The 26,296-nt window shown below is 35.1% G+C and overlaps 1 protein-coding gene, 1 long non-coding RNA gene and 2 pseudogenes across 2 annotated transcripts; 1 reads left to right on the top strand and 3 right to left on the bottom strand.

Annotated features, from left to right (window-relative positions):
• Positions 1-2,533: 2,533 nt before the first annotated feature.
• Positions 2,534-3,767, bottom strand: LOC142616370 (putative polyamine transporter At3g13620; annotated as a pseudogene).
• Positions 3,768-7,953: 4,186 nt separating this feature from the next.
• On the bottom strand, positions 7,954-24,682 carry LOC142616369 (uncharacterized; annotated as a pseudogene).
• On the top strand, positions 10,571-13,070 carry LOC142615291 (uncharacterized). Its single transcript, XM_075788027.1, has 6 exons — positions 10,571-11,072; positions 11,286-11,539; positions 11,662-12,175; positions 12,272-12,471; positions 12,747-12,839; positions 12,957-13,070. Exons 1-6 carry the CDS (start codon positions 10,571-10,573, stop codon positions 13,068-13,070), a joined length of 1,677 nt encoding a protein of 558 aa, XP_075644142.1.
• On the bottom strand, positions 13,815-17,418 carry LOC142615716 (uncharacterized). Its single transcript, XR_012840836.1, has 2 exons — positions 17,141-17,418; positions 13,815-14,279 (listed from the first exon to the last, which is right to left on the bottom strand). It is a non-coding gene; the product is annotated as an uncharacterized LOC142615716 (long non-coding RNA).
• Positions 24,683-26,296: the final 1,614 nt, after the last annotated feature.

The following is a 26,296-nucleotide window of genomic DNA, read 5'->3' as shown; positions in this document are numbered from 1 at the left end:
TAAGCACAACTAGGCAAGACATGCAAACTAAAAAAGTGCAAACAATGGTATTGTTTCTTCCTCTTTGTACTCAATAATAATTTTGATATGTGATTTTGTTATATGAGAAATTATTATATGAGAAGCATTAAATTTTTTTTTCTTTATATATATGTAAAGAAACAGCAAGGAATCCATGATTAAAATTTCTACAATAATTAAGCACAAGTTACTTTCTCAAAGTTCATTGCCAAAACACAAATAAGTTGGTATTTTTTGGCATTCAACTTGAGCCTTAGTTTTAAATAAGCTAAGCTTGAGCCTTAGTTTTAAATAAGCTAAGCTTGAGCCTTAGTTTTAGACTCGTTTAATAAACAAGCTGAGCCCAAGCAACAAAATTTGACATGCATGAACATGCAAGGTTTCAGGAAATATTTGTTAGTGAGTGACTGTGACAAGCTAGTAAGGGAAAACATGCATCTACATTAATGTGCCCAACTGTTTTTAGGCTTGTCTCAAGCTCGAGCCAAGCTTGAGCATTTGATTTCTATTGATGAGCCAAGCTCAAACACGCACTACTCAGCAAAGTTTGGCTCTTTTACAACCCTATGTCATGGTTGTGGAATCCATATGCCCATACTTTCAAACACATTATCACTTTTTTTTTTTAAGCATGTCCACATTGATTTTATACATAAAATAGATGATATGTGCGGAATATATACAATAACAAGTGTACAATAAGGAAGAAAGACCCTATGGCATGGCTTTAATGGCCTGTTTGGAAGTTTAGAGAGGGAGGAGAGTAGAAGGGAGTAGAGGAGAGGAGAGTAGTGGGGAGGAGAGTAGAGGGGAATGGTTATCCTCCACCTTGTTTGGATGTTTTTAAAATTAGTAAGGGGGAAGAGAGTAATTAGCCCTTCCTCTTATTTAGATGTTTTAAAAATTATTATAGAAATGAGAGGAAATTATTTAAATAGACAAATTTACCCCTATTTGATTTTTTTTTAATCTAATTAATAAAGCAAAATTTAACCTTTTTTTGTTTTTATTTGTTCTTTCGCTGTTTGGATGCCAAGAAAAAAGAAAAAAGAAAATTCCAGGATTTCAACTCTTAAATATTTTTTTCTTCTTTATTAGTAATTTTTTTTTTTTCATTACAAGATTTTCAACTACCTACGATTGGATAGAAAAGCTTATTTATTGCAACGAATTGGACAGAATAGCTTGGTAAAAATGGCTTCGCATAGTGCAACGAATCGGACGGCAAAGATTTTCCGGTCGACGAAATCGCCGATTCCTTCTGGTTTGGCACCGGCGGCATATCAATACAAGTTCGATGACCTGGAGCGAATCCTAGTGGGCGTTGATGAACTCTATCGAGCAGTGCACGGAGTCAGAGATTCCTCCTCCGGAGACTCCTGCTATGATCACCGCCGATGTGGTTTCGCCGGTGGATCGTCCTTGTCGAAACCAAACGAGTTTGACGAACTCCTTCATCTGCCGTCGAATCCATTTCCGATGGCTGCCGTTGATTCCGATGAGTACCGCACAGATCTCTGTTCAATTGGATTGTTTTGGTTCCTATTCTTGGATTCTGAAAATTGATCAATTTTGTTTGTTTTTATCTTCAATCATGAAGCAACATGTTGATCAATTAAAAATAATATACAACAACCTAGACCTGGTGTTGTGTTTGATTCTTGAGAAGATGCTTTGAAAAGTTTTCAAAATCAAATAATTGATCCTCAGTTTGGTTATTGAGGAAAATAATTGTTTAATTAGGTTTTTTAATTAGTAATTATTGAGGAAAATAATTTTTTAATTAGTAGTCATTGAGGAAAAGAAAAGAAGGATCTATGTTAATTTTTTTGGTTTGTAATTTTGTAAATTTAGAAAGGGTAAATTGGAGAATTCATTTGGTTAATAATTTATTTAATCTACCCTCCCTCCAAATCTCTCCAATTTGGGGGAATTAAAAATGAGGGGTTGGAGGTAGTTGAAACCCCTCTAAATCCCTCCAAACCCCTCCCCCTCCTTCCTTAAAAAACTTCCAAACAAGGTAATTGAATTACTCTCCCTCCCTTTACTCTACTCCCACTCCTTTTTTTAACTTCCAAACAGGCCATAAATTTTAAATAACATGCTACTAGATACATTCTAACCATTTCAAATGCAGCTATCCCTCCATTATGGAGTCAATATTCAGCCTTCTTGTTCCAATATCCAGACTGACTTGGCAAATTAACTAATTCAGAACATCAGCCTCATTTGTAAATCTTTCTAAATTCTCTCTATAATATCTTCATAATAAACTTTTGATATTAACTTCTTTGAATGCAATATTTGATATTAACTTCTTTGAATGCAATATCAGGTTCTGAATTTTGCACTGTATATACTATGATCACTGGAGGCATTTGACAAATCTTGTAGTCCCGGACTAAATTTTGCATCAAAGGAAAGCACTTTTCAATGATTGATATCTCATGTTTTTTATGTGACAGTAAAAATGCCTGAATAAAATATAAGGCTATTGAAGTTTTAAAACCCACTACATCCACATCATAAGCTCAATGTGCCCCACCTGATTAATCAGGAGCATAATTTTACACAATGTCCTTTGTAAATTCAATTGTTTTAAAATTGTTATCCTTTATGGAAACTAAAAAGAAAATCAAAGTATCCATTTCTTTTGCAAATAGTGTTTACAAAACTTTCTTAGCCAAAATAAAAAAAGAAACAATATATTAGGATCCTCACAGCCAGTAATTATCAGCCTGTTCCAAATCTTGGGGGTCTGTTTGAGATCCGCTTATTTTACTGAAATTTAAAAATTTTTGCTGAAAGTATTATAGATAAAGGTAAAAGTTAGTTAAAATAATACAGTGAGACCAATGAATAGTATTAAAAAGTGTAGTAAGGCTCATGAATAGTAGCAAAAATAAGCTAAAAAGTAAAATAAGTTGGCTTTTTAATTTTTGCCAAACACAAACTTGATCTTCCAACTTTTCTCCAGCATTGTTGAACTCAAGCCACATTTTGGACTTGCAAAAATGCATCAAGAAGTACCAAGCAATCCCAACCAGTGTAAGCAGAGCAGCTACCAATTAGACAGTTTTTGTAGCCACTACCATTTCATAGAGTAAAAACCCAGATGGAATCAAGCACATAATCCATAGCCAAGGTAACCCCATGGGAACTACAAAGGGCCTCTTCACTGTGGGTAACTTCCTCCCCAACCAAAGAAAATATGCAAATTCCAATAGCATCCCTAAACCATACAAGAATTTCACTGAAGATATTATGTCTACAAAACTAATGTAAGCAATTGCAAGTGTAATCAATGTTGAGAGCAAAATTCCCACCCAAGGTGTATTAAACCAGGTGGATCTTACCCCAAAAATTTCTGGTAAAAATCCTAAATTTGAAATTCCTAGGTATGCACTACTACTCAATTAGGCTTCATATAGTCCAATAACTGATAAAACTGCTCCAATTTCAATCCGAACTTTCAACCACTTCCCAGCAATGATTTTAGCAGCATTAGCAAAATACCCATCAACCCAATCCTCTTGATCTAGAGGTATAGCCCCAATTGCAGCTAGGAGAGGAATCAAGTAAGCCAAACAAGCAAGCAACCCAGCAGAAAACAATGCTTTTGGGAGTGTTTTCTGGGGTTGTTCCACTTCACCAGCTAAAGTACAAGCATTTTCCCGAAAATTAGAGAATGCTTTTACAATCATTCACGACTTCTTCAATGTTCTCATTTGCTGACAGAAGAATGCATTTTTTCAACTGCCTTATCTTGCCACGCAACACTTCGTTGGTAGAGTTAGTATCCTACACAAACAACATTGCTCTACATATGAGTAATCCTCTCAAGCAATATAAGGGTTGTAAAACAAAAACACAAATATGTAATTCCAAACTTTTTGCTTTTGGTGGGAAATTGAACCTGTAGCCTCTTCTTCAAATGTAAAAAAAAAAAAAAAAAAAAAAATTCCCTTTGGATCCAAGTAGAAAAAATTTGTACAAGGAAATTCAATCATCATCCGAATAATAAGCTTTTTGATAATACAATAGAAAGTACTACCAACAAGGAGAACAATCAAGCTCATCAACCAAAAAGACAAAGAAAAAGAGCCTCAATAATTGAATATTAGCTTTAATACATCTCAATAAGGATCTGGTAACATTTAAAAATAAAATAAGTGTTACTAATTTCAGTCAAAGTTTATAAGATTGTATATTTGTATTTGCATGTTAGTGCTCCAAAATTCCTAGATGAAAGAAAATCTCTCAAATAGGCCCAACATAAATAATAGAGAAAAAAAAAAAAGGTTAAACCCACCATTCAAAAGCACAAACCTATAGGATAAAATTCAGGAAAAATGATGAAAAATGGTTACCTGAGAGTTGGGGGCAGACATGGTGGAGATCGGCAAAGAGGAGCAAAGTTTTTTTTTTTTTTATATAGGCAAAGAGGTGCAGAGTAGAGAGAGAGAGAGAGAGAGAGAGAGAGAGAGAGAGAGAGAGAGAGAGAGAGAGAGAGAGAGAGAGAGAGAGAGAGAGAGAGAGATTTTTTTTTTTTTTTTACTTATACCCTAACCTATTCTACTGGTAAATGGTAACCCAATTAAATTATTTAAATGGTCAAGATTAAAAGCATTAGAATGCATGGTTCAGATTTAGGTGGTATCCTCCATAGAATGACTCTTGGAATTTGGATTTATTTTATGGTCTGTTTGGATCCTTTAGATTTGGATTTGGATTTGGATTTGAGAGGGTCCAAATCCAAATCCTTTGTTTAGGTAAGTTAAAAGAAATGGATTTGGATTTGGTCCCAAATCCAACTAGAATTTGATAGGCTTAAATTCATGGATTTCAAATACTCTCACACACGATGGAATTTAAAATCTAACACGCACGTTGTGCTCTATTTCTCTATTGGCTTGCTTCACTCTGTGTCTCTCTTCCTAGTCGCAACTCACAAGTTCTTCTTCCATCTTTCTTTTGGCAATTTCAAGTTTGTTTATCTCAATTCTTATCTTCCTCTTTAGCCTCTCTATTTTGCTCTTTCTACTAAGTCCCACAAAAGCTTTGGGTGTTTCAGTGGGTTTCATTTGTTTTTTTGTTGGTTTGTTTGGGTTTGATTTGATTTGTTTGTGGGTTTTGCTTGATTTGTTTGTGCATTTTGTTTCATAGTATTTTCAATGATTTGTTTTGGATTTGTCTTTATTTTCTATTAGTATTTTTGTTTGTGGGTTTGTAATGCAATGATGGGTTTGATGAAATGCTTCTATGAATTGTCTATGAGTTTTGTAAGTTGTACTTTTACTTTGTTATGTCCAAAGGGTAGTCGTTGGAGCTATTAGGTTCACACGGCTCTGCTGGAACTACTTGAATTTGTATGACTATTTTTTAACAGTTGAAAGGAAATACCATTTTCTATTAAGGGCTTTGTATCCTGTGCCAAAACTTATCATAAATATGTCCATGGAAGCCTTCTCATGATTTATTCCCGGAAATGGTCTATCCAAGCCATTTGCACACTGCCTTGTTACTGAGCAATATCTAATATTAATTAGTTTCAAATTATATAATATCAGAGTTGGATACTTGGATGCAATTATTGTGTTGTTTCAAGTGGCATACAATAATCTTTCCAATTTATTGCCTAGTAGATGTTAATGTTAATTGTGTTAGAAAATTTTGTTAATGCAAAAGTAGTGGGCAATGGTTTGTAATTACTCTGAAATCTTTTTGGAAAAGTATGTTGTTCCATTATTTGCAAAAAAGCATTTTTCTTCATTTTTTTTTTTATAAAATTATATTGTAGCTGGTGTCAATTCGGTTTGCTTGTACAAACAAACAAGTTTGTGTATTTGTGGTGGTTTTAGTGAGATGTACCTAGTATGTTATTAACTGGGATGGCAATAGAAATGGATCTTGTAGTCTTATAATGTTGAGCTAAGCTAAGAATAAAACTTTGGCACAATTCTTTATTGTGCCCAAGTTTTATCTATTTAGCTAATCATAGTATGCCGTGGTGGGTGGTTTTTTCTATTGGTTGATGAAGACTTTGCAGAACAAGCTCCTCCGCAGTTTCTTTCTTATAATCTGTGGAAGGCCCAGTAAAAAGAGTACTTTAAGAAATTGAATAAGAGAGTAGTTTGATGCTTTAAAGCTTAATGTTTAGCATCAAATGTTGAGGGTTATTTTTGTGTGTGTGTGTGTGTTCAATTTGATTATTGCAAAAGAAACTCTTGAAGCCTGTTATGTTATAGATGAAAGTTTTGATTTTATTGTGACTTCTTGGTTGTTGAAAAGATTTAGCATATGAAAAATAAACACCTTAAATTTGGAAGTTAGGTTGTCATGTTATTTAATCTGCATAGGTATATTTGCTTATTCCTTAATTTTGTGTGAAGATTGTTGAAATAATTTTTTTAACTTATCATTTAGTGGGAATTGAATTTTTGACTTTATTTTTACTTTTTGAATTCTTACTGCATTGTTGTTTCTCTTAGTGAGAAAGTATTGATTCATTTTTTTATGCATAGGATGGCCTAGTATAGATAAACTATTTGTATGTTTTTTTCTTGCTGGATGAAATTAGTTGTCTTTGTTGCAACAGTGCTATGTATCTTTTGAATTCTCTCATTGCACAACAACCATGTTGACATTTGTTATCAACAAGTTCTGCAGCTGAGCCTCACCAAAGAAAAAGGAGTAGGAAAGATCCACTAGTTGAAGTTGTAGATATTGGTTCCTCACTTTTAATTGTTAAGAACTTTAGAATATTTTTTAGTTTGAGATTTTGAATGTTGTGAAAAAACCCATGCATTTGGGTTCTCTCTCTATGTTGATATAAAACATTTTAGTTGTCATTAGTTGGCAAGACATTTCATCTTGACAATTGGATTATCAATAGTTTTTTCATTACCTCATGTATTTATTAAAATTGTTACTAAAATTAAAATGTAGAAGGATTAAGAAAAATAATAATTAAAAAATATATTTTATTGATCTTAAATCCAAATCCAAATCCAAATTTAAGTATTTAAACAATAGAATTTAAAATGATGAATTTCAAATCTTTTATTGTTTTAAAAGACCCAAACAAGGAATTTTAAAATCAATGAATTTCAAATTTAAATCCAAATCCAAAGGTTGCCATCCAAATACAACCTTAGAGACTTTTCTTCATGATTATGATTATCCAAATTCTATAATTTGAAAGTCCTATATACCAGCATTTCCTATTAATATCAACCTCTAGGCTTTTAAGACTTTTTTTTTTTTTCAGTTTTTCTTTTAAAAATCAATGAAAAAAAATCCTTACTCCCTTAAATTTTATTTAAAGAAATGATAAATACTCGAAATTAAAATGATAAGTATTATTTTTTTTTTGAGAGTCAAATGATAAGTACTTGAAGTTACAAGATAATTTATTTTTAAAATCTTAATATATTTCACAATTATCTATACATCCCATCTTTAATCTTGAATTTATGAGGCAAAAAAAAAAAAACACCCCGTAAATCTACTCCAGCGAAATGAACTAAGTTCTACATCTCAAATATTAATAAAATAATATATTAGCCTTCCAATAGGATTTCCGAAATTTTTTTGTATTGTCTTGTAATAATAAGTTCTTTGAAATAAAATTTATCATTCATAGGGGAAAAAATGTAGAAAGAAAATCTTAAACAAGGTCCTGAACATTCTGATAACATTTTTTTTTTGGTTAGTACAATAAGATATGAGCCTCCTATGTTAGTTTCATAACTTTTATAATTTTTTATAATAGAGTTGTGCAACTAAAAAAAAAAAATTGGTTTTAATATTTTGATAAAAGAATTTTTTATTTCTTGAATAACGTTCTTACATTCATGCATTGATGAAGAAATCATTAAATTATGAGAGGCAATATTAACCACAAAATAGGGAAAATCAATACTAGTTTTGTCACCGCAATGCAATGATTTCATCTTCTTTGCATTCTCCTACATCAATTACTATAGTACGTCTCTTGGTAGTTGGCAAGATCCTGCAACAGTTTCTTCTTGGAGGCTGCTCAAAATACAAAGAACAATGTAAGTTATCAATCAAGATAATAACAGATTATATGATTATAAATTAAACTCGTAACTCAAGTTGACTAAATACATTTTCTAGTGTTAACATCAATTAAATTAGGCAGTATCTCATGGAGTATTGATTATTGTCCTAAAGAAGAAAGGAAAAAAAAAAATGATTCCCTTATACCACAAATATGGATTGGGCGTCTTGTAAACATCGACAATTTCAATTTGAGAAGGAGTTGGCATTTGCCATTCGCAGTTTTGTAGCGGAGTTTTATGTAGAAGATATTCAGTGGCTGCCGAAATTGTAGCAGTAGAAATGTAATATACAAAAGGTATTTGACATTTGTGCATATTATTAGGGCGAGTGTTGAAGGAAAAAGCAGTGTTATCAGTTTTATGGTGCCAATCAACAAAGGTTCTTCCAGGCAATTCCATATCCATGGCTAAGAAAGTTCCTCGAAATATTTGTACAACGTAGCCCCATGAAACAGATACTGTCCAATTTCGATTTTTGTCATAGCAAATGGATTGTTGCATCAGCCCAGCCGAGTCCATCTTCATTGGGCGCCTGAATCGTTTTAGGGCGGCCACTTTGTCCTTCGTATTGGGGAATATGTAACTGGCCTCCATGTCTAAGTGATGCAACGAGACTAGAGGTTTAATTGGGTGCGCTGCTAGGAGGCCCACTAGGTTGCCATACACATCAAACTAATCACCAATGAGAAGAAATAATTATTAGAGATGAATATTTTTATTTCCTCTATTTATAGCTAATTTTTAGGCATATTATTAATTTAATTCATCATTCTAAAACTAAACCCATTGGTGGAAGATAACAGTCTTGCTTAAACCCATTGGGAGCACCTAAATTAGCTTAGCTATTAATGATTAATAAAATATCCCTATCTATTTATCTAAATTCTATATTATTTGTATAATATTATATTTATGAATAAATTGCAAATTACACCCCTGAAGTTTGGGGTTGACTGGATTTTACACCCCAAAGTTTCAAAAACTTGATTTTACACCCTGTAGTTTGACTCCGTTAGCAATTTACACCCACGATTAGTTTTTGCTGTTAAGTGACACATATGCATGCTGACATGTTTTATTTTTTCCAAATCAACCCAAAATAAAAATTTACCTGGCACTAAAATTTCATTAGCAATTTCAGTCACGTTTACCCTAAGCTATAAAAAAAAAATCCAATCCTAAAACTACACCGTTTCAGCCTAATTCTAAAATAAGTGAATCCCTATTCCCGTTCATTTGAGTAGCCACAACAACTTGAAGATTGTGAACCCAGGCAGCGGCAATGGCGGCTCTTGTGAACCCAAGCAGCGGCGGCAAATCTAGGCAACCACGTCGACGGTAAAACCAAATAAACCCGAACTGCTCTTCTCATGTGATTGATTTGTTGATTGGGTTTGGTGGGGGGTTTTGTATAAATGTTTGGGTGATTGATTTGTTGCTGGAACTTTCTATATGTGTATGATTTAAACTCATTGTACAACTTGCATCTTTATTGAAACTATGTGTTTATGGTGAAGTTTGTTTTCCTTTGTTTTTTTTTTTTTTTTTGGTTTCTCTATCACTTGAATATTGTTGATTGGGAATAGTTTTGTATTATTTTGTTGTCAATGGATTATAATATAGTTGGTTGTATTTTGTCTTGTTCTGGTTACTTTATTGATCTTTATTTTTGGTGGGTCAGCTTGTTTGGATGATGATTAGTTGTATGTATTGCCTGGTGTAAAATAATATATACTTTTTATTGGTAAATTGATCAAGTGCAATGGTTGTGGTCCAAGTGAGCAAACATGTGTTGTGCTTTGTGCCTGATATCTACATGTATATTTTGTTGCATTTATGTGTGTATTATATTTTAGTAATATATTAATTAAACTTTGTATTTTAGTAATGCATTTATACGTGTGTGCAAGGCATTGAATATGGATCAACTATTTGATATGTGTATACATCATGGAGGGGTATTCATTATGCATAGTGATATGCATGTTGATTTGATGTTGATATTGACACTCTTACTGTTTTTGATATGCCTAAGTATGCCGAAAATCTTGGTATTACGAATGTAAAAGAATTTCTTTACCAGATTCCTCAAATGGAACTTCATAATGGCTTATGTTCATTGAATAAAGATGGTGATGTTAGGGCCCTACGTGACTAGTTAGAATTTGCACCTGAAAAGTTAATACACATATATGTAAAGCATGTTGAACAAGCTTTTGAGGAACAAGTTGATGAGGATCAAGGTAATGAAGGTGATGATGAGCATGAGTGTTATAAAGAAGGTGATGAAGGGGTTGGAGTAGATGACAATTTTTTTGATGAGGACTATGTTGATTTGGTAGGTGACAGTGAATTTGATAGATATGAAAAACCATCCTCCCTTATTGACCCATCCTCCCACATTGTCCCAACCACTCACATTGTCCCATCCACTCCCCATGACCAATCCAACCTAAACCCTTATGAGAAAAAAAACATCAAATTGGGCACCCACTTGCTTTAGTGATGAGGAGCATGATATAAGAAGTGGGGAAAGTGATTATGGGCACTCTGATGTCTTGTGCACACCTATTAACTCTGAGGATGATGAAGAACACCCGAAGTACACTGAATTTAGGGCTGAGGTGGATATGCCCGACCCCGTTTTTGAGATAGGGATGTTGTTTAGTGACCACAAGGAATTTAAGAGGGCCGTGCAATCTTATAGAATCAAGCTTGGATATCCATTGTTAATTTGTAAGAACGAATCTCGCAAGGTGAGTTACAAATGTAAAAATTGTGAGTGGTATATATATGCCTCATGGGATCGTGAAGAAAACTCTTTGCTAGTGAAAACCTATCATGGAAAACATACATGTTCTAGGGCTTTTCATAGTAGGATGGTGCCTACGAGGTGGATTGCAGTTACATGGCTAGAGGTGTTTAGAGGGAGACCAAATATCAAGAGTGCTGAGATAAAGAAAGGTATAATGAGTCAATTTCAAGTAGACATATCCTTGGACAAAACCTTTAGGTCTAGGCAGATCGCATTGGAGATGATTAAAGGAAGGTTTGCCTACTAGTTTGAAAGAGCTAGAGATTATTGTGAAGAGTTGAGATCTTCTAATCCAGGCACCACAACTAAAATTACTCTACAAACACCCACATTGCACTTTAAAAGAATGTATGTGTGTCTAGTTGCTCGTAGAACTGGATTTATGGAGGAATGTAGGCCAATTATTAGTCTTGATACTTGTCATTTAAGAGGGTTTTTGAAGGGGCAACTACTAGCTGCTATTGGAATTGATGGGAATGACGGGACGTACCCAATAGCATTTGCTGTTTGTGAGGGCAAGAACAAGGACAGTTGGTCATGGTTTTTGGAGTTGTTGTTAGCTGATATTGGTCTTGTGAGGGAATGTGGTTGGACATTTATTTCTGATCAACAGAAGGTATGTAATTATTTATGTAAGTTTAATCTTACCATTTGTTGTATAATATTTGACTTGAAATAATTTACATATTATTTAATATCTACATACTAACCAATTTATTTGCTTTGTTTTTGATATAGGGCTTACTTCCTGCTCTTGCAAAAGTTGCTCCTAAAGCACATACAAGGTTCTGTGTTAGGCATCTATATGCTAACTTCAAGAAGGAGCACAAGGGCAAACTATTGAAAGATTTAATGTGGGTAGCAGCAAGAGAGACCACCAAGCTTGGGTTTGAGGCAAAGATAGAGATGATGAGAAAGGTAGATGTTAATGCTTATGGGCATTTGATGGGTATTGACTGTGCACATTGGAGTAGACATGCTTTTAGTACATGGCCTAAGTGTGACATGCTGTTGAACAATCTTTGTGAGTCATTTAACTCTAAGATTGTTGATGCTAGGGATAAGTCCATATTGGCTATGTGTGAGATGATCAGAAGGTATCTTATAAAAAGGATCCCAAGAAACAGGGATACAATGTTGAAGAAGTCTGGCCTAATTTGTCCTAAGATTCAAGATAAATTAGAAGTTAACAAGGAAGCAACTAGGGACTGCACATCTACATGGTCTGGCGGATCGAAGTTTGAAGTGCATTGTAAGGGAAAGCAGTTTGTAGTTGATTTGGAGAAGCATACATGTGCTTGCTATAGATAGGATATAACCGGCATCCCTTGTATGAATGCGGTTTTAGCAATTGCTTACAAAAAAGAAAAGGTAGAAAACTATGTGCATAGCTATTACAAGGTTAAGACTTACCTTAGAACATACTCACACCTTATCCAGCCTACCAATGGTGAGGACTTTTGGCCAAATGCAGTAGGTGATAAGATTTTGCCTCCAAAGATGCTAGTACAGCTTGGAAGACCAAAAGAGAACAAGAGGAAGAAAGCTGTTGATAAGACACTAAGGATTTCACATAAGTTGAAGAAATTATTTACCTCACAAAAATGTGGCAATTGTGGACAACTAGGTCACAACAAAAGAGGATGCAAATTACTCCCCAAATCTAATGATGCTAGTGAGGGCCAGACTAAACAAAGACAAGGAGCAACAACGAATACGGAGCCAAAACCATGTATTAATACTTGCTTATTGCTAAATAAGTTTTTTAACGTGCTACTTACCTATTGTAGTTGCTAACTACAAAATTTTTGAACTTGTTGAAGGTTAAGAGAGCCGGAGGCAATCATGTGTTTATAGGCTTAAGAGTGGAAGAGGATCATCACCCACCAAGTGTTGCTGGAAGCCAATCCACTATAGTAATTGCCATATTATATATATACTTCACATTGTGCTTAATATTTGCATATTGCCAGCATTTGGTGATTGAGTTTGTTGTGTACTTACCATATGGTCCAATGAATCTATTATTATAGGTCTCAACCCAAACAAGTGTTGCTAGAAGCAGAGTAGTTGGTAGATATGGAAAAGGAGCTGGAGCTAGAGCTGGAAAAGGAACTAGAAGTGGATCAGGAGTTGGTAGTTTGTAGGACCTTTGATTGTTAGAACCTTTTGTGGTTACTGTTTTATAAAGCTTCCCATAAGCTTACTTGATGGTGTTACTAGACAAAAATAAATTATTTTGTGTTAGTCTTAGGACCTTTTATTATTAGGGCCTTTGGTTCGGCAAACTTTGATAGTCACTGTTTTTTAAAGCTTTCGTAAGCTTATTATTCTAGTCATATTGGAACTGAGCAGAAAAAAAATAAAGCAGCATATTTCAGTCATATTTCTGCATATTTTCTACATATTTCAGTCATGTTTCTGCATCTTTCTGCACATTTCAGTCACGTTTCTGCATATTTTTGCATATTTCTGCCTATTTCAATCATGTTTCTGCATCTTTCTACATATTTCAGTCATGTTTCTGCATCTTTCTTCATATTTCAGTCATGTTTCTGCATACTTTTGCATATTTCTGCCTATTTCAGTCATGTTTTCGCATCTTTCTGCATATTTCAATCATATTTCTGCATATTTCAGTTATGTTTCTGCATATTTCTGCATATTTCATTCATGTCTCTGCATATTTATGTTATATTTTTGCATATTTCAGTCATATAGCAGCGACTTACTATTCCAGTCACATTTCTCATAGATTGATGCAAAAAAGATGTGGTTTTGCTAGACTTCTTCTAAGTTTTAAGTCAGGAGCAAAAGCCACATTTAAAAACCTTCAGCCAATTTCCATTATAATAAACACTATTCTAATAAGAGACAATATTAAGTGACAATTTCCTTTGCAAGAAATGCATTTCAATTTCTATTACAATATAATAAAGCCAATGGCTATTACAATTGTCATTACATTAAATAAGATAGGAAACTATATACAATTGGCCTTTTGCGTTCACTAAATACACTAAAATGACCACCACAACAGCAAACCAACTTCTACAATTAAGGTTCTCTTGGAGAAGCTGCTACCTCCACAATTTCACTTCTTCCGATTTCAAGATTGTCAGTTTGCAAGAGATAAGAGGCACATGTATAGCTGATCATGAATCTATGGAATAGTGGAAAATTTGAAGGGTCCTGGACATGAGAACACCAACTGATAATGGATCTATGGAACAGTGGAAAATTTCACTTCTTCAATTGTTCTAATGCTGTTGGATGCATGCTACCAATAGCAGAATTAAAAGATTCTCATGAAGGGCAATACATGTCTTCCTTTGGGTGGAAGATACATTGTCTACCTGTGACCAAATAAATATAATTTGGCAATAAGAAAATGAAGCAAGACTTAAAGTAGTCAGATTACTGATAAAATGATAAAATGATTACTTGACCCTGTGCCATGGTTTTATTGTTGTAAGCTAGTCTCCTATACTTGCAGCCCAACAATTTGGTTTTTTTCCGCATTGTTTCTAATATTTAATACCCATGTTCAGCCTTTCTTTTCTTTTTCTTCTTTCAACTGTATTTTGGGGGGAGGGCAAGAGAATGGTGAGTGCAACATTCTTGTTCACAGGAGCTAGTAATTTGAATGGAGAAGTTTCCTAATAAAAATCTTCAGAAAATTCTTAGTTTACATTGTGCTAACAATGTAAACAAAATGAGTACCAAGTAAGCTTACATTGCTAATACAATGTAAACATATAAAAGTCCAAAATCTTTTACCCTTTGAAGGATACAAACAAACGAACAAGATATCATGTCATATTAGTCAAAAAAAGAATAACAATAGAGAATCAAAAAGATCAGGACATTCTCCTTTAGCACTAGGAAGTCACTTATTTAACAATGTAAGCATCAAGCACCACTCTACTACCAAACCAATTATTCTTCCCTGACCAAATGAATTCAACAATTCTCTAGAACAACATAATATTGAAAGCTACTGGATTTGTAAGATTGGAAAACATTTTCAATTTCAACACTTAATTATGGGTACTTGATATTCATCTACAAAATTTTCATGTTTTGTTCTGTTTTATACGACCGTCTTGTTTCATAAGACACAATCATCCCCTAACGAGAATAAGAATCCAAATACATATGTACATACTAAATCAACACAGTCCAAACCAATCAATCACACTCACCAACGGTCTCACAAGTAGCATGTGGCTGTCAGCAGAGCAATAGCTCAAAGAAATTGCAATTTAAGTGGCATAACACTTTGAATAGGGAAGGGAGACAAATGCTATATAGATAAGAAATATCATATAGGGCCTGTTTGGATAGGCTGTTCACAAATGTGCGTTTTAAAAACGAGCGTTTTTAAAACGTGCGTTTCGAAAACATCATTTTAAAAACCACAAACAAGTGTTTGGTAAAAATGTGAAAATATGCGTTTTTTATTTTTAAAGCTACATTAAGCGTTTGGATAAGCTGTTTTAAAAATAGCTGTTTGGAGTGTAAATTCCAAAAAAGGACTTAACTATTTTGTTAAGGTTATTTTGTCATTTTTCCTTTAATCAGTGTTTTTTTTAATTACACAATCTAATAAAAATATACATGGAGGCAATGGCAGCTCTAAGAATATTTTTTAGGGTGTTTCTCAACAAGCATAAATTACACTGTTTAATAAAAAGAAAAATTCGTTCCTCACAGTAGTCAAACCGTGATAATGTCATAATTAATTTAATAATTAATTAATATGAAAATAAATAAAATAATTACATAAATTTTAACAATCTTAATAAAAACAGTATTTAAAGATGTTAAAAATATATCTTGATTAAAGATTAGAAGATATATCTCATAATTTACTACAAAGATTAATAAATATCCTCTAATTATTTAAGATATTTTGTTAAATTTGTAATTTACTAATATAATTAGCCAAACTATTAATATATTAACCAAACTACTAATATATAAGATATTCTATTCATCTGTAGCACAGAGTTGAAACTATTAATAACATTACACGTATTGTATTTATATACATTCAAAGGCCTTCAAAAAGTAAAGTTTATTTCATTAAAAAAAAAAACTACATATATTAAAGTTTGAAATTGTAGCTGGTATTAAACACACAAAAAAAAAAAAAAAAATTGTAGCAGGTATTCAACTATTTTTTTGAGAAAGTAGCAGGTATTCAACTAGTCTAAAACACGTTTTTCAAAACTAAAATACATGTCAAAGTAACATGAAAACAAGTGTGTGGCTGTGGAATTTTTTTATTTAAAAAATATAAAAGATCTCATCTCTATCTCTATTTCTTTTCTCCAGCCCTCTCTATCTCTGTTTCTTGTCTCTATTTTTTTTTAGAATCTCACCTCTTAGTCTCTCATACAACAAGTAGATCAGAGCACACATCTCTTCCTCTATAACCTTTCTTCCTAAGCAAACTGATCTATCAATAGTAGATCTAACATCTATCTAAGGTTTGAGCTTTTGGTGAAGATGAACGAGCCCAGCCACCAGCCATTTTCAGTGAAGATTTCTGTGGGAGGAACTGTGAGAACCGTGAGGTTTGTGAGAACACCCTGCACTGAAGATATACATGGGAGAAGGGATAAAGCTGGTATTTCTTATCGTATAGGCGCTATTTTTTATCGTATCAGCGCTATTTTGATTTTCTGAAGAAAAAAATAGCGGTTAGCCCATCTGCGTTTCTAAAAAAGCAAAACTTCGCAGTGTTTTGTAAACGTAAAAAATCTGAATTTTGAAAATGCAAACGTGCTGATTTTGTGGAGCCAAACGATTTGGCAAATCACGTTTTGTCTAAAATGCGCGTTAAGGTTTTATAAACAGCCTATCCAAACGGGCTCATAATTGTATTCTTGACATTAAAAGCACCAAGTATAAATTTCATCAAATAAAAGATCTTGAACCAAACACAGATAATTAAACATGCTTCTATTCAGTATCAGAATAACTAGTTAAAGCAGAAGAGATTCACGAAAGAACTAAGGAAAGCATACATAAAAACCACTTCTTATAGGAACCAAATAGTCTATAACCCAAACCACTAGTTTTATCCATTCTGACAATTGAATTTGAGCAGAACCAACACTACATAACTGGCAATCATAAGCAGAAACCTCTAGTTTCCACAAGGCAGAAAGCTAACAGAGAAGCAATAGAATAGCATGAATTTCAATACAGTTAACATCAATGTGGCTGTTGTCGTGGCCGCCGAGGCTGCTTGGGTTCACAAGAGCCGATGGGTTCATGGGGTTTAGGTTCGGTCTATTTGGGTTCACACGTTCAATTGAAGCTAGGGGATCTAGACGTCGCCGCCGAGACAGCCTGGAGCCTTCAACGCCGCGATGCCGCCACCACCTGGGATGAAGGGTTTCGGTTCGTGAGATCCCTGAATTGTTCGTGAGTCCTTGTTTTTAGATTTTAGAAATTTGCTTGAAACTATGTCGTTTATGGAGATGTGCAAGAAGTTAAGTTTAGGCTTGAAACTACGTAGTTTTGATGCATGCTAACTATTTGCTTGGTCATCATTAAATGACGTAGTTTTGAAGCTAATTTGGCAAAAATAAAACATGTCAACATGCATGTCTCACTTAACAGGAAAAACTAACCGTGTGGTGTAAATTGCTAACGGAATCAAACTACAGGGTGTAGAATCAAGTTTTTGAAACTTTGGGGGTGTAAAATCCAGTCAACCCTAAACTTCAGGGGTATAATTTGCAATTTATCCTATATTTATTGGAGTAAACCCAGTGGAATGGGTTACACACTAGTTTTAATTACACATAAAGGGTTACAATAATCAATTTACAATAATTTTTGGGGCATAAACTGGTTCTCATTATTATAGTGGTTACTTTTAGAAATGTTATTTAGCTAAAATTCTACCATAATTTAACCACTTATCAGTTCCCTTTAGATTGAAAAAACATCTTTGTCTTGTATATGAAGTTTCCAAACTCTATATTCCATGATTCAACCGAAAACTAACTTTTTCCAAACAATGAGTCTCTTTGTCTCAGAAAGTGAGCTCTCTCTCTTCTCTTAGGTAGTAGAAGTGTTTTGTCCCTTCAAATGAAGGAGTGTTTGTCTCTCTAAGGTAACAAGATTACCTTAGAGCTAGTGGGGTTTTGTTTTGTTTTTTTGTTTTTTTTTTTTTTTTTGGATTTTAGGGAAACACAATAGGTTTGCTCTTTACCTATCATGGGTATGGAGGAATTAGCTGAAAAATGGAGTTATTTAACTCTATCAAAGAGGGAGAATACTGGTTTTGTTCTTCAAAGAGACCACCAAACGGGGGAGTTCATCATAGCAGCACAATTCTTGACGCCACGATTCCTTAACATGGAAGCCATGGCAAGAACTTTCAAGCAAGGAGGTCCACGAATGGGTTTAGGATAAGAAATCATAAGGAGAATTGAGTGCTTTTTGTGTTTGACAATTTGGGTGATGTGGATCGGATATTGAAGAATCAGCCTTAGAGTTTTGACAAGCACTTAGTAATGCTATATAATTTGGATATTCCAGTATGTGATTTAGTGTTCAAGACAATGGTGTTTTGGGTTCAGGTCCATGCCATTCTAGTGTGCTTCATGACAAGAAAGGTTGCAGAAGAGATTTGTGATACAATGGGGAGGTCCAGAAGTCCACAGGGGCAGTTGATGAGGAAGGTGGACATTTTATAAGGGTTCGTGTTTTCATTGATATCTCCCTGCCACTGTGTCGGGGGAGGTTGATCACAACAGAGAATGGAAAGAAAATTTGGATTAGTTTTAAATACGAGAGACTATTGAACTTTTGTTTTTGGTATGGGCACTTGGATCATAGCGACAAAAATTGTGAATTGTGGATAGAGAGCAAAGGCATTCTTACTCCAGATTAACAACAGTTCAATTCTAATCGAAGGGCAACTCCTTATTCTTCTATAGGAAAGGATGTAATTTACGTCCCTGGATTTTATGAACGGGCAAAGCCTAGAGCCCGTGCTGAGCTCTATGGTGGTCATTCACAATCAAGCTCATCGGTGAAAGCAGGGGAGGGTGGTCTAGTGGTGGTACAACTAGCAGAGGGGATGACAGAAAGGTGCTATGATGAGGAGGCATTAAAGGACATTGATGGGGAGACGTTACAATCCGTTGATGGTATTAAAGAGGAGGAGGCAATGGTAAATAATTGTGAGGGCGTGGAAGCTACGTTGCAACCGACTCAAGGAATCCAACAGATTTTGGACTCTTTATGATCATTATCTTCTCCTATTAATGCTCCTAATGATGGGGAGTTAATAAGGAAACCAAAATTTCAATGCCAAATTCGGTCTCAGAGGCTGATTTAATTGAGATACAAATAAGGGAGGTTAATGAGGCATTAAAGACGCAAGAGAATAATGCTGAAATTAAAGGATTTCAATCTAAGGTAATTAATGTTCAGCCAACGTCTCCAGCTAGGCAACTCGTGTCTGAAGGGAAGGGGAGAGCACGACTAGCTGGCACTATGGCAACATGGGAAAGAAAATTCAACACAGCAACCAAAGGGAAAAACAATAACAGGCAGGGGGTTCGGGTGAGGTTAGGGGCTCGATTGGCAGTGGAAAACAAAAATTGTGGTAAGCGGAAGGGAGAGTCTCATCTAGAGTTACCAAGTAAACTTCAACGGGTTTCAAAAGATGAGGGTGAGTCAATTTATTCAATGGAGGTTGAGAATCAGCCCCGCCAATCACAATGAGTTGCTTAGTATGGAACTATCGTGGGCTTGGGAACCCATGTACAGGAAACGAGTTTGCTGAAATGGTGCGGGCGAAAGATCCCTCTATCGTGTTTTTAGCCGAAACATGGGCAGACGAAGCAAGGCTAAAAGATGTGAAGAGGAAGATTCAGTTTGAAAATATGTTTGTGTCACCGAGGAATAATAGAGGAGGAGGTTTAGTGCTTTTTTGGAGGGAGACAGTGGATGTTATAGTGGAGGGCTTTGACAAGAACCATTTTGATACCATTATCAATAAAAATAAAGATAATGAGTGGAGATTCATTGGTTTCTATGGCGAACCAGATACGAAAAAGAGGGTGGAATCTTGGGACTTGCAGGGGATTTTAATGAGTTGGTTCGAAGCAACGAAAAATTGGGTGGGAATAGGAGGAGTAATAATCAAATGCAACTCTTCCGTGATGCAATCGATGCTTGTGGTTTTATTGATCTTGTGTACTGGGGTTCAAAATTTACATGGAGCAAAGATTACAGAAATGGGTATTCGATATGGGAAAGGCTAGATCGAGCCCTATGTACTCCAGAGTGGCTCACCCAATTTGCTAGTACAAAGGTTACTCATCTCACATGTACTACATCGGATCATTCTCCTCTATGGATCACTCCAAGTGACATACCACCCCCCCTATGTCTAGGCCTTTCCGTTTTGAAGAAATGTGGTTGTTAGATAAAGGGTGTAGTCGAGTAATTGAAGCGGTGTGGAGAAATAATTCCAGCAATGAGGACGATGCTCAAGTGTTGAAAAAAATTGAGAGATGTGGAACAGAACTTACACAATGGAGTAGGAGGAACTTCGGACATGTTAGAAAGGAAATTATGGAGAAAAGAAAGAGGTTGGCTAAGGCAGAATTGGAGGCAAGACAATCGGGGTGTAATTTTTGGGTAAGAGAGCTGAAATTAGAGATTAATGAATTGTTGGTCAAAGGAAATATAATGTGGAGGCAGCGGGCTAAATCTTTTTGGTTTGTGGGTGGAGATAAGAACTCTAAATATTTTCATAGTTGAGCAACCCAAAGGTACCGGAGGAATCGGATTTTGGGTATTCAAAACTCCTTAGGAGATTGGGTAACTCAACCCAATGACATTGTCGAAACATTCATTGAGTCCTACTAGCAACTCTTTACCTCTTCAAATCTAGTAATTGGGGAGGTAGCCTTGAACCACATGGAAAGTTGTGTTATTGACGAAATGAATGCTATGCTCATGCAAGAATTTACAAAGATGGAGGTTGAAGAAGCATTTAAACAAATGGCTCCCCTTAAAGCTCCTGGACCCAATGGTATTCCCCTTCTCTTTTATCAAAATTTTTGGAGTCTTGTTGGTGATGATGTCTCAAAAACAATTTTTTCAATGCTAAATTCGGCCTCTATACCCCACCCCCTAAATCATACCTTTATAGCTTTAATCCCAAAAAAAAAAAGAACCCGTTCGTTGCTACTGATTACCGTCCTATTAGCCTATGCAATGTTCTTTACAAAATTGTTTCTAAAGTCCTTGCAAATAGGTCAAAGAAAATCTTACCATCCATAATAACCGAACACCAAAGTGCTTTTACCAAACACCACTTGATTTCAAACAATATTCTTGTAGCATTTGAAACTTTGCGTAGCATGAATATCCATAATTCTAGCAAATCAGGTTATATGGCGGTTAAATTGGATATGAGTAAGGCCTATGATAGAGTGGAGTGGAGTTTTTTGGAGGAGGTGATGAGGAACATGGGTTTCAATGAACAATGGATTACTCTTATGATGATTTGTGTAAAAATAGTGTCTTATTCCGTGCTTGTAAATGGGGAGCCACAAGGGATGATTCAACCTTTAAGGGGTATTCGTCAAGGAGACCCCCTATCTCCCTTTTTATTTTTATTATGCACGGAAGGACACAAAAGTCTTATTGTGAAAGCAGAAAGGGAGGGTCTTATCCATGGATTTTCCCTTAACAGAGGAGGTCCTAAACTAACCCATTTGCTCTTTGCAGATAATAGCTTATTGTTTTATAGGTCTAGTAGGAGTGAATGTCACAAATTTTTGGATATTTTGGCTCTCTATGAAAGTTTGTTGGGGCAAAAAATTAACCGAGGAAAAACCTCCATATTTTTTAGCAAGCCCACTATCGAGGCCATGAGGATAGAAATAAAGGAAGCTTTGGGGGTGCCAAAAATTCTACATTATGACAAATATCTTGGTTTACCATCACTAGTGGGGAGACATAAAAAAGTGAGTTTTAATTATATAAAAGAGAGGGTGTGGAGGAAGCTACAAGGTTGGGAAGAAAAATTGCTTTCTCAAGTGGGGAGGGAGGTGTTAATTAAGGCAGTGGTACAAGCGATTCCCACTTTCACAATGAGTTGTTTCAAGCTCCCAAAAGGCCTTTGTGATGAAATTGAAAAGCTCATTTGAAGGTTTTGGTGGAGCCAAAGGGGTGACCGAAGGAAGATTAATTGGGTTAAATGGGAGGAAATGTGTGAACCAAAATCCAAAGGGGGTATGGGTTTCAAGGAGTTAGCTTTGTTCAATGATGCTCTTTTGGCTAAACAAACTTAGAGGTTGCTGCATAACCATGATTCTTTGTTCTACAAAGTATTTAAATCAAGGTTCTTCCCCAATTGTTCAATTTTAGAAGCCAAAGAAGGACATGGAGGCTCATACGCATGGAGGAGTATTTTGAAGGGTAGGGAGGTGATCCACAGGGGTGCAAAGTGGAGAGTTGGTGATGGAGAGAGTATCAAAATATGGGGTGACAAATGGCTGCCCTCTTTACATACTCCCACAGTCCATGGACCCCTCACGGCAGACTTGCAAGACGCAAAGGTGAGTTCCCTCATAAATCCTATCACAAGGCAATGGATATGTATGTTGCTGCAAAATACTTTCACTACAGAAGAAGCGGAGCTGATACAGAGAATCCCACTCAGCCGAAATAATGCAAACGATACTTTTTTCTAGCCTTACATGCAATCTGGTGAGTACTCGGTCAGGTCTGGGTATTTCTTCCTCAAAACTAAAGCAAAATCAGACCTTCCTTTGAGACAAAACAACACCGATTTGATGAAACCATTGTGGAAAAAAATATGGAAAATGTCTTTGCCTTGCAAAGTCCGAAACTTTTTGTGGAGGGCTTGCAGGAATGCCATTCCAACGAAGAAGAACCTGCAGCGTCGGTGTGTGGTAGATGACCCGGTCTGCCCCCTCTGTTCACAACATGAAGAGACCGTGCGCCATGCACTTTGGTCTTGCTCAGAGCTAGCAGAGGTGTGGAATGACAATAATCAGTGGAGTTTTCGAAGCCAAACGACATTCAATAATTTTCCACAATTGCTCCAACATGGTCTTGAGTCGGATTGCAGTGGAGAACTTTTTGCTATGCAAGCATGGACGGTATGGTTCAGGAGAAACAAGGTCAGAATAGATCCTCCGGGCTTCCCTTTGAATCTGGTAGCACAGAGAGCATATGAAACGTTGATGGAGTATAGAGCAGCTCAGTGAAAGTCACGCAGCATTAGGCCCTCTGTCCGAACAGATGCTAGGTGGTCACCCCTCATGATGGTTGGTTCAAAGCTAACTTTGATGCAGCCACATTTCAAGAAGAGGAAAGAGTAGGAATTGGAGTCATCTGGCGTGACAGCAAGGGGTTGGTAATGGCGTCTGCTTCACAAAACATCCAGCTCACGTCTTCAATGGTGGAGATGGAAGCTTTGGCAGCCATCCGAGCCATTGAACTCTCATCCGAGCTGGGTTTTGACAGAGTTGTCTTCGAGGGTGATTGTCAAACAGTCATGAATGCATTAATAGAACCATCACAACCATTTGCAACCTATGGTCTGTTGATCTGAGATGCATAAACCTTGGCTAATCAGTTTAGTGGTGTTAGGTTCCAATATGCTGGTAGAGAAAGTAACAAAGTAGCTCGCAACTTTGCTAGATATGCATGACATATCACAGGTTATAGTGTATGGATGGAGGATGTTCCAGCTCATTGTTTGAATGTTTATCAAGCAGACATGCCTTAATAGAATAAAATTCAAGTTTCCTTCTCAAAAAAAAAAAAAAAGTTTCCAAACGCTCTCTCCTATCTATATCTTAACATAAATACAAAATCATTTTTCATTATTTTAACAAAAGTTTAGTGGAACAATAAAAATGAGGTTCTTAATTTCATGCATATTAATTAAGCAAAAAAAAAAAAAAGCTAACCTGGTGAAATCCTTTTCCTTTGTGAGAGGAACACCTAGTTCAGCCATGCAAGCTTGAATTCGATCATCTGATCGATACAAACCTGGATACCTCTGTATACACTTATCTTGCACTTTCTCAAGTGCCATTGCTAACGGATAACTTAAAGCAAATATAATAATAGCTATATGATCATACTTCTGCAAAACCTTAACCAAAGTATCAGGAATAAAAAATGTGTCATCATCTCCCATTACAAACCATCTAACATTCTTCATGCCTAGCCTCAAGGTCTCTGATATTATGCGAGTTATACAAATGGCAGACCGATGTCCTTCCTTGTGCTTGTACTTGAACTTTGAAGTATCACTGGAAATCCTCAAAGGAGGTAAACCATTATCATTAGGTTCGACTTTGACATGCTTATCTAACCAAACATTTCCTCGTATTTCATTGGGTCTCCACCATAAACTGATGTGTTGTTTCCTTTTGTTCCAGAGTTTGGCTGAGGCTGCAATGCCAAAAACTATATGGGAAAGATTTTTTCTTTCTAGGGAGTTAGGGGTTGGACTAGAAACTATATGGGAAAGATTTGTTCTTTCTAGGGAGTTAGGTGTTGGACTAGAAACTATAAGGGAAAGATTTGTTTTCTTAGGAGTTGGATCAAGTAATGATATCGCAGAATTATCTTGCTGATGGACTGAGAAAGATTGTTTGGGACAATAATATGGCTTGTATATAAATGCAAACACGTAAGAGAGAATCATACATATAAATAAGCAAGCCATTATTCTTTTGAGAGAACAATAATTTGAATCCTTTGCTTTCTTGGTTGAGTTCAAAGGTTTTGATTCTTGGAAGAAGGAGAGAGAGGAGAGAAACAAAAGGCTCACAATAGTTTGGAGGAATAAAAATTTAGCTAAATTGAAACACCACAAGATTGAGAAGAGAAGAGAATTTTGTGTGAATTCAAATAGCATAATCGGTCTAAAAAAATAAACTCAAGATTCTAGTTTTTAAGAAGAGAAGAGAATTTTGTGTGAATTCAAATAACATAATCCGTCTAAAAATAAACTCAATATTCTAGTTTATCTATGAAACAAATAGGTAGAGTTTTATGCTTTGTTTGTTTCGATGTAAAATATTTTCAAGTGTAAAATATTTTACACCGAAAATATTTTACAGAAAATATTTTCCTTTTACAGTGTTTGGGTTTGTACTTAAAAATTCATTTGCAAGTGTAAAATGAAAAAAAGAAAATCTTCAATTAGAAACAACCAAACTCAAAATTCTCACCATCCTAAGTTGAAATTATCAAATTTTAATAAGAAACACAGCCATGAATCAAACCACCCAAACTCATATTAGCTATATAAAAAATATAAAGATTTGCAACCCAAAAAAAAAAAAATCAGATCTGCAAAAAGCCAAAATGCATGACACAAGTGGAGATCTACAAAATTTTTGTATGACAGGCCTTGCGGTAGAGATTTGTATAAAACGTACCCAGATCTAAAGGCTTAGTAAAAAAAAGAAAAAGAAAACCAGATCAGCAAATACAAATTGCAATTTCGGTGCTTGACTTGCAGCGAAGAGATGCCATCCCTGGCATTGAAGATTGTATTGCTGGTGGGTGCTCTCAGAGTTAGGAGTGGCCGGTCTGTTAATGTGATCTCTACGCGTGAGAGATTGTAAAATGTAAAATGTTTTACCAAAATTTCAAGTGTAAAATATTTTACTTTTTTTTTGCCCGAAAAATATTTTATAGTTGACCAAATTTTACAACAAAACAAACATGGTAATATGTAAAATATTTACATATTTTACTTCAAAACAAATGAAGCGTTAAATGGAACTAACTTCTTGATATATGTCTGAACCAACATCAATGTATAAGATTAACAACTCTCTAAATTAATTCAAATGTATAAAATCTCATTTTCAAATTTTAAAAATCTTATTTACGTTAAATACTATTGTTTTTTTCAAAAAATAAATAAATAAACAAATGAAGACACATATTACTAGTTGCAGCACATCCAGTTCAATTTGGTCATCACATCTTTATTAAGAATCTATATTTTTGGAACATTTGTCTCAAATTTTTATGGGTATAAAACCCTCGAACTCTGGCGGTATACAGGATCTACAATTGGAATTGGAATTAGGAATAATAACGATAGATAGTAGTATTCTGATTTATCCTATTAAGAATTAATTGACTGGAAAATAAATAAATATATAAATATATATATATATATATATATATATATATATATATATATATGTAAGTACACAATTGCACCTGGACCCAAAGAAGGTTATGGGCTCAGGCCCAATGAGCCTTAAACAATGAAATTTGTAGAGTGTGGGTTTGAAATCTAGGTTAAAGGTACTGAGAA

Source organism: Castanea sativa, chromosome 11 (assembly GCF_040712315.1).
Source record: "Castanea sativa cultivar Marrone di Chiusa Pesio chromosome 11, ASM4071231v1".
Lineage (NCBI taxonomy): Eukaryota > Viridiplantae > Streptophyta > Magnoliopsida > Fagales > Fagaceae > Castanea > Castanea sativa.
Note: the sequence above shows the minus strand (reverse complement) of the source record. Positions and strands in the feature narration are given on the sequence as shown.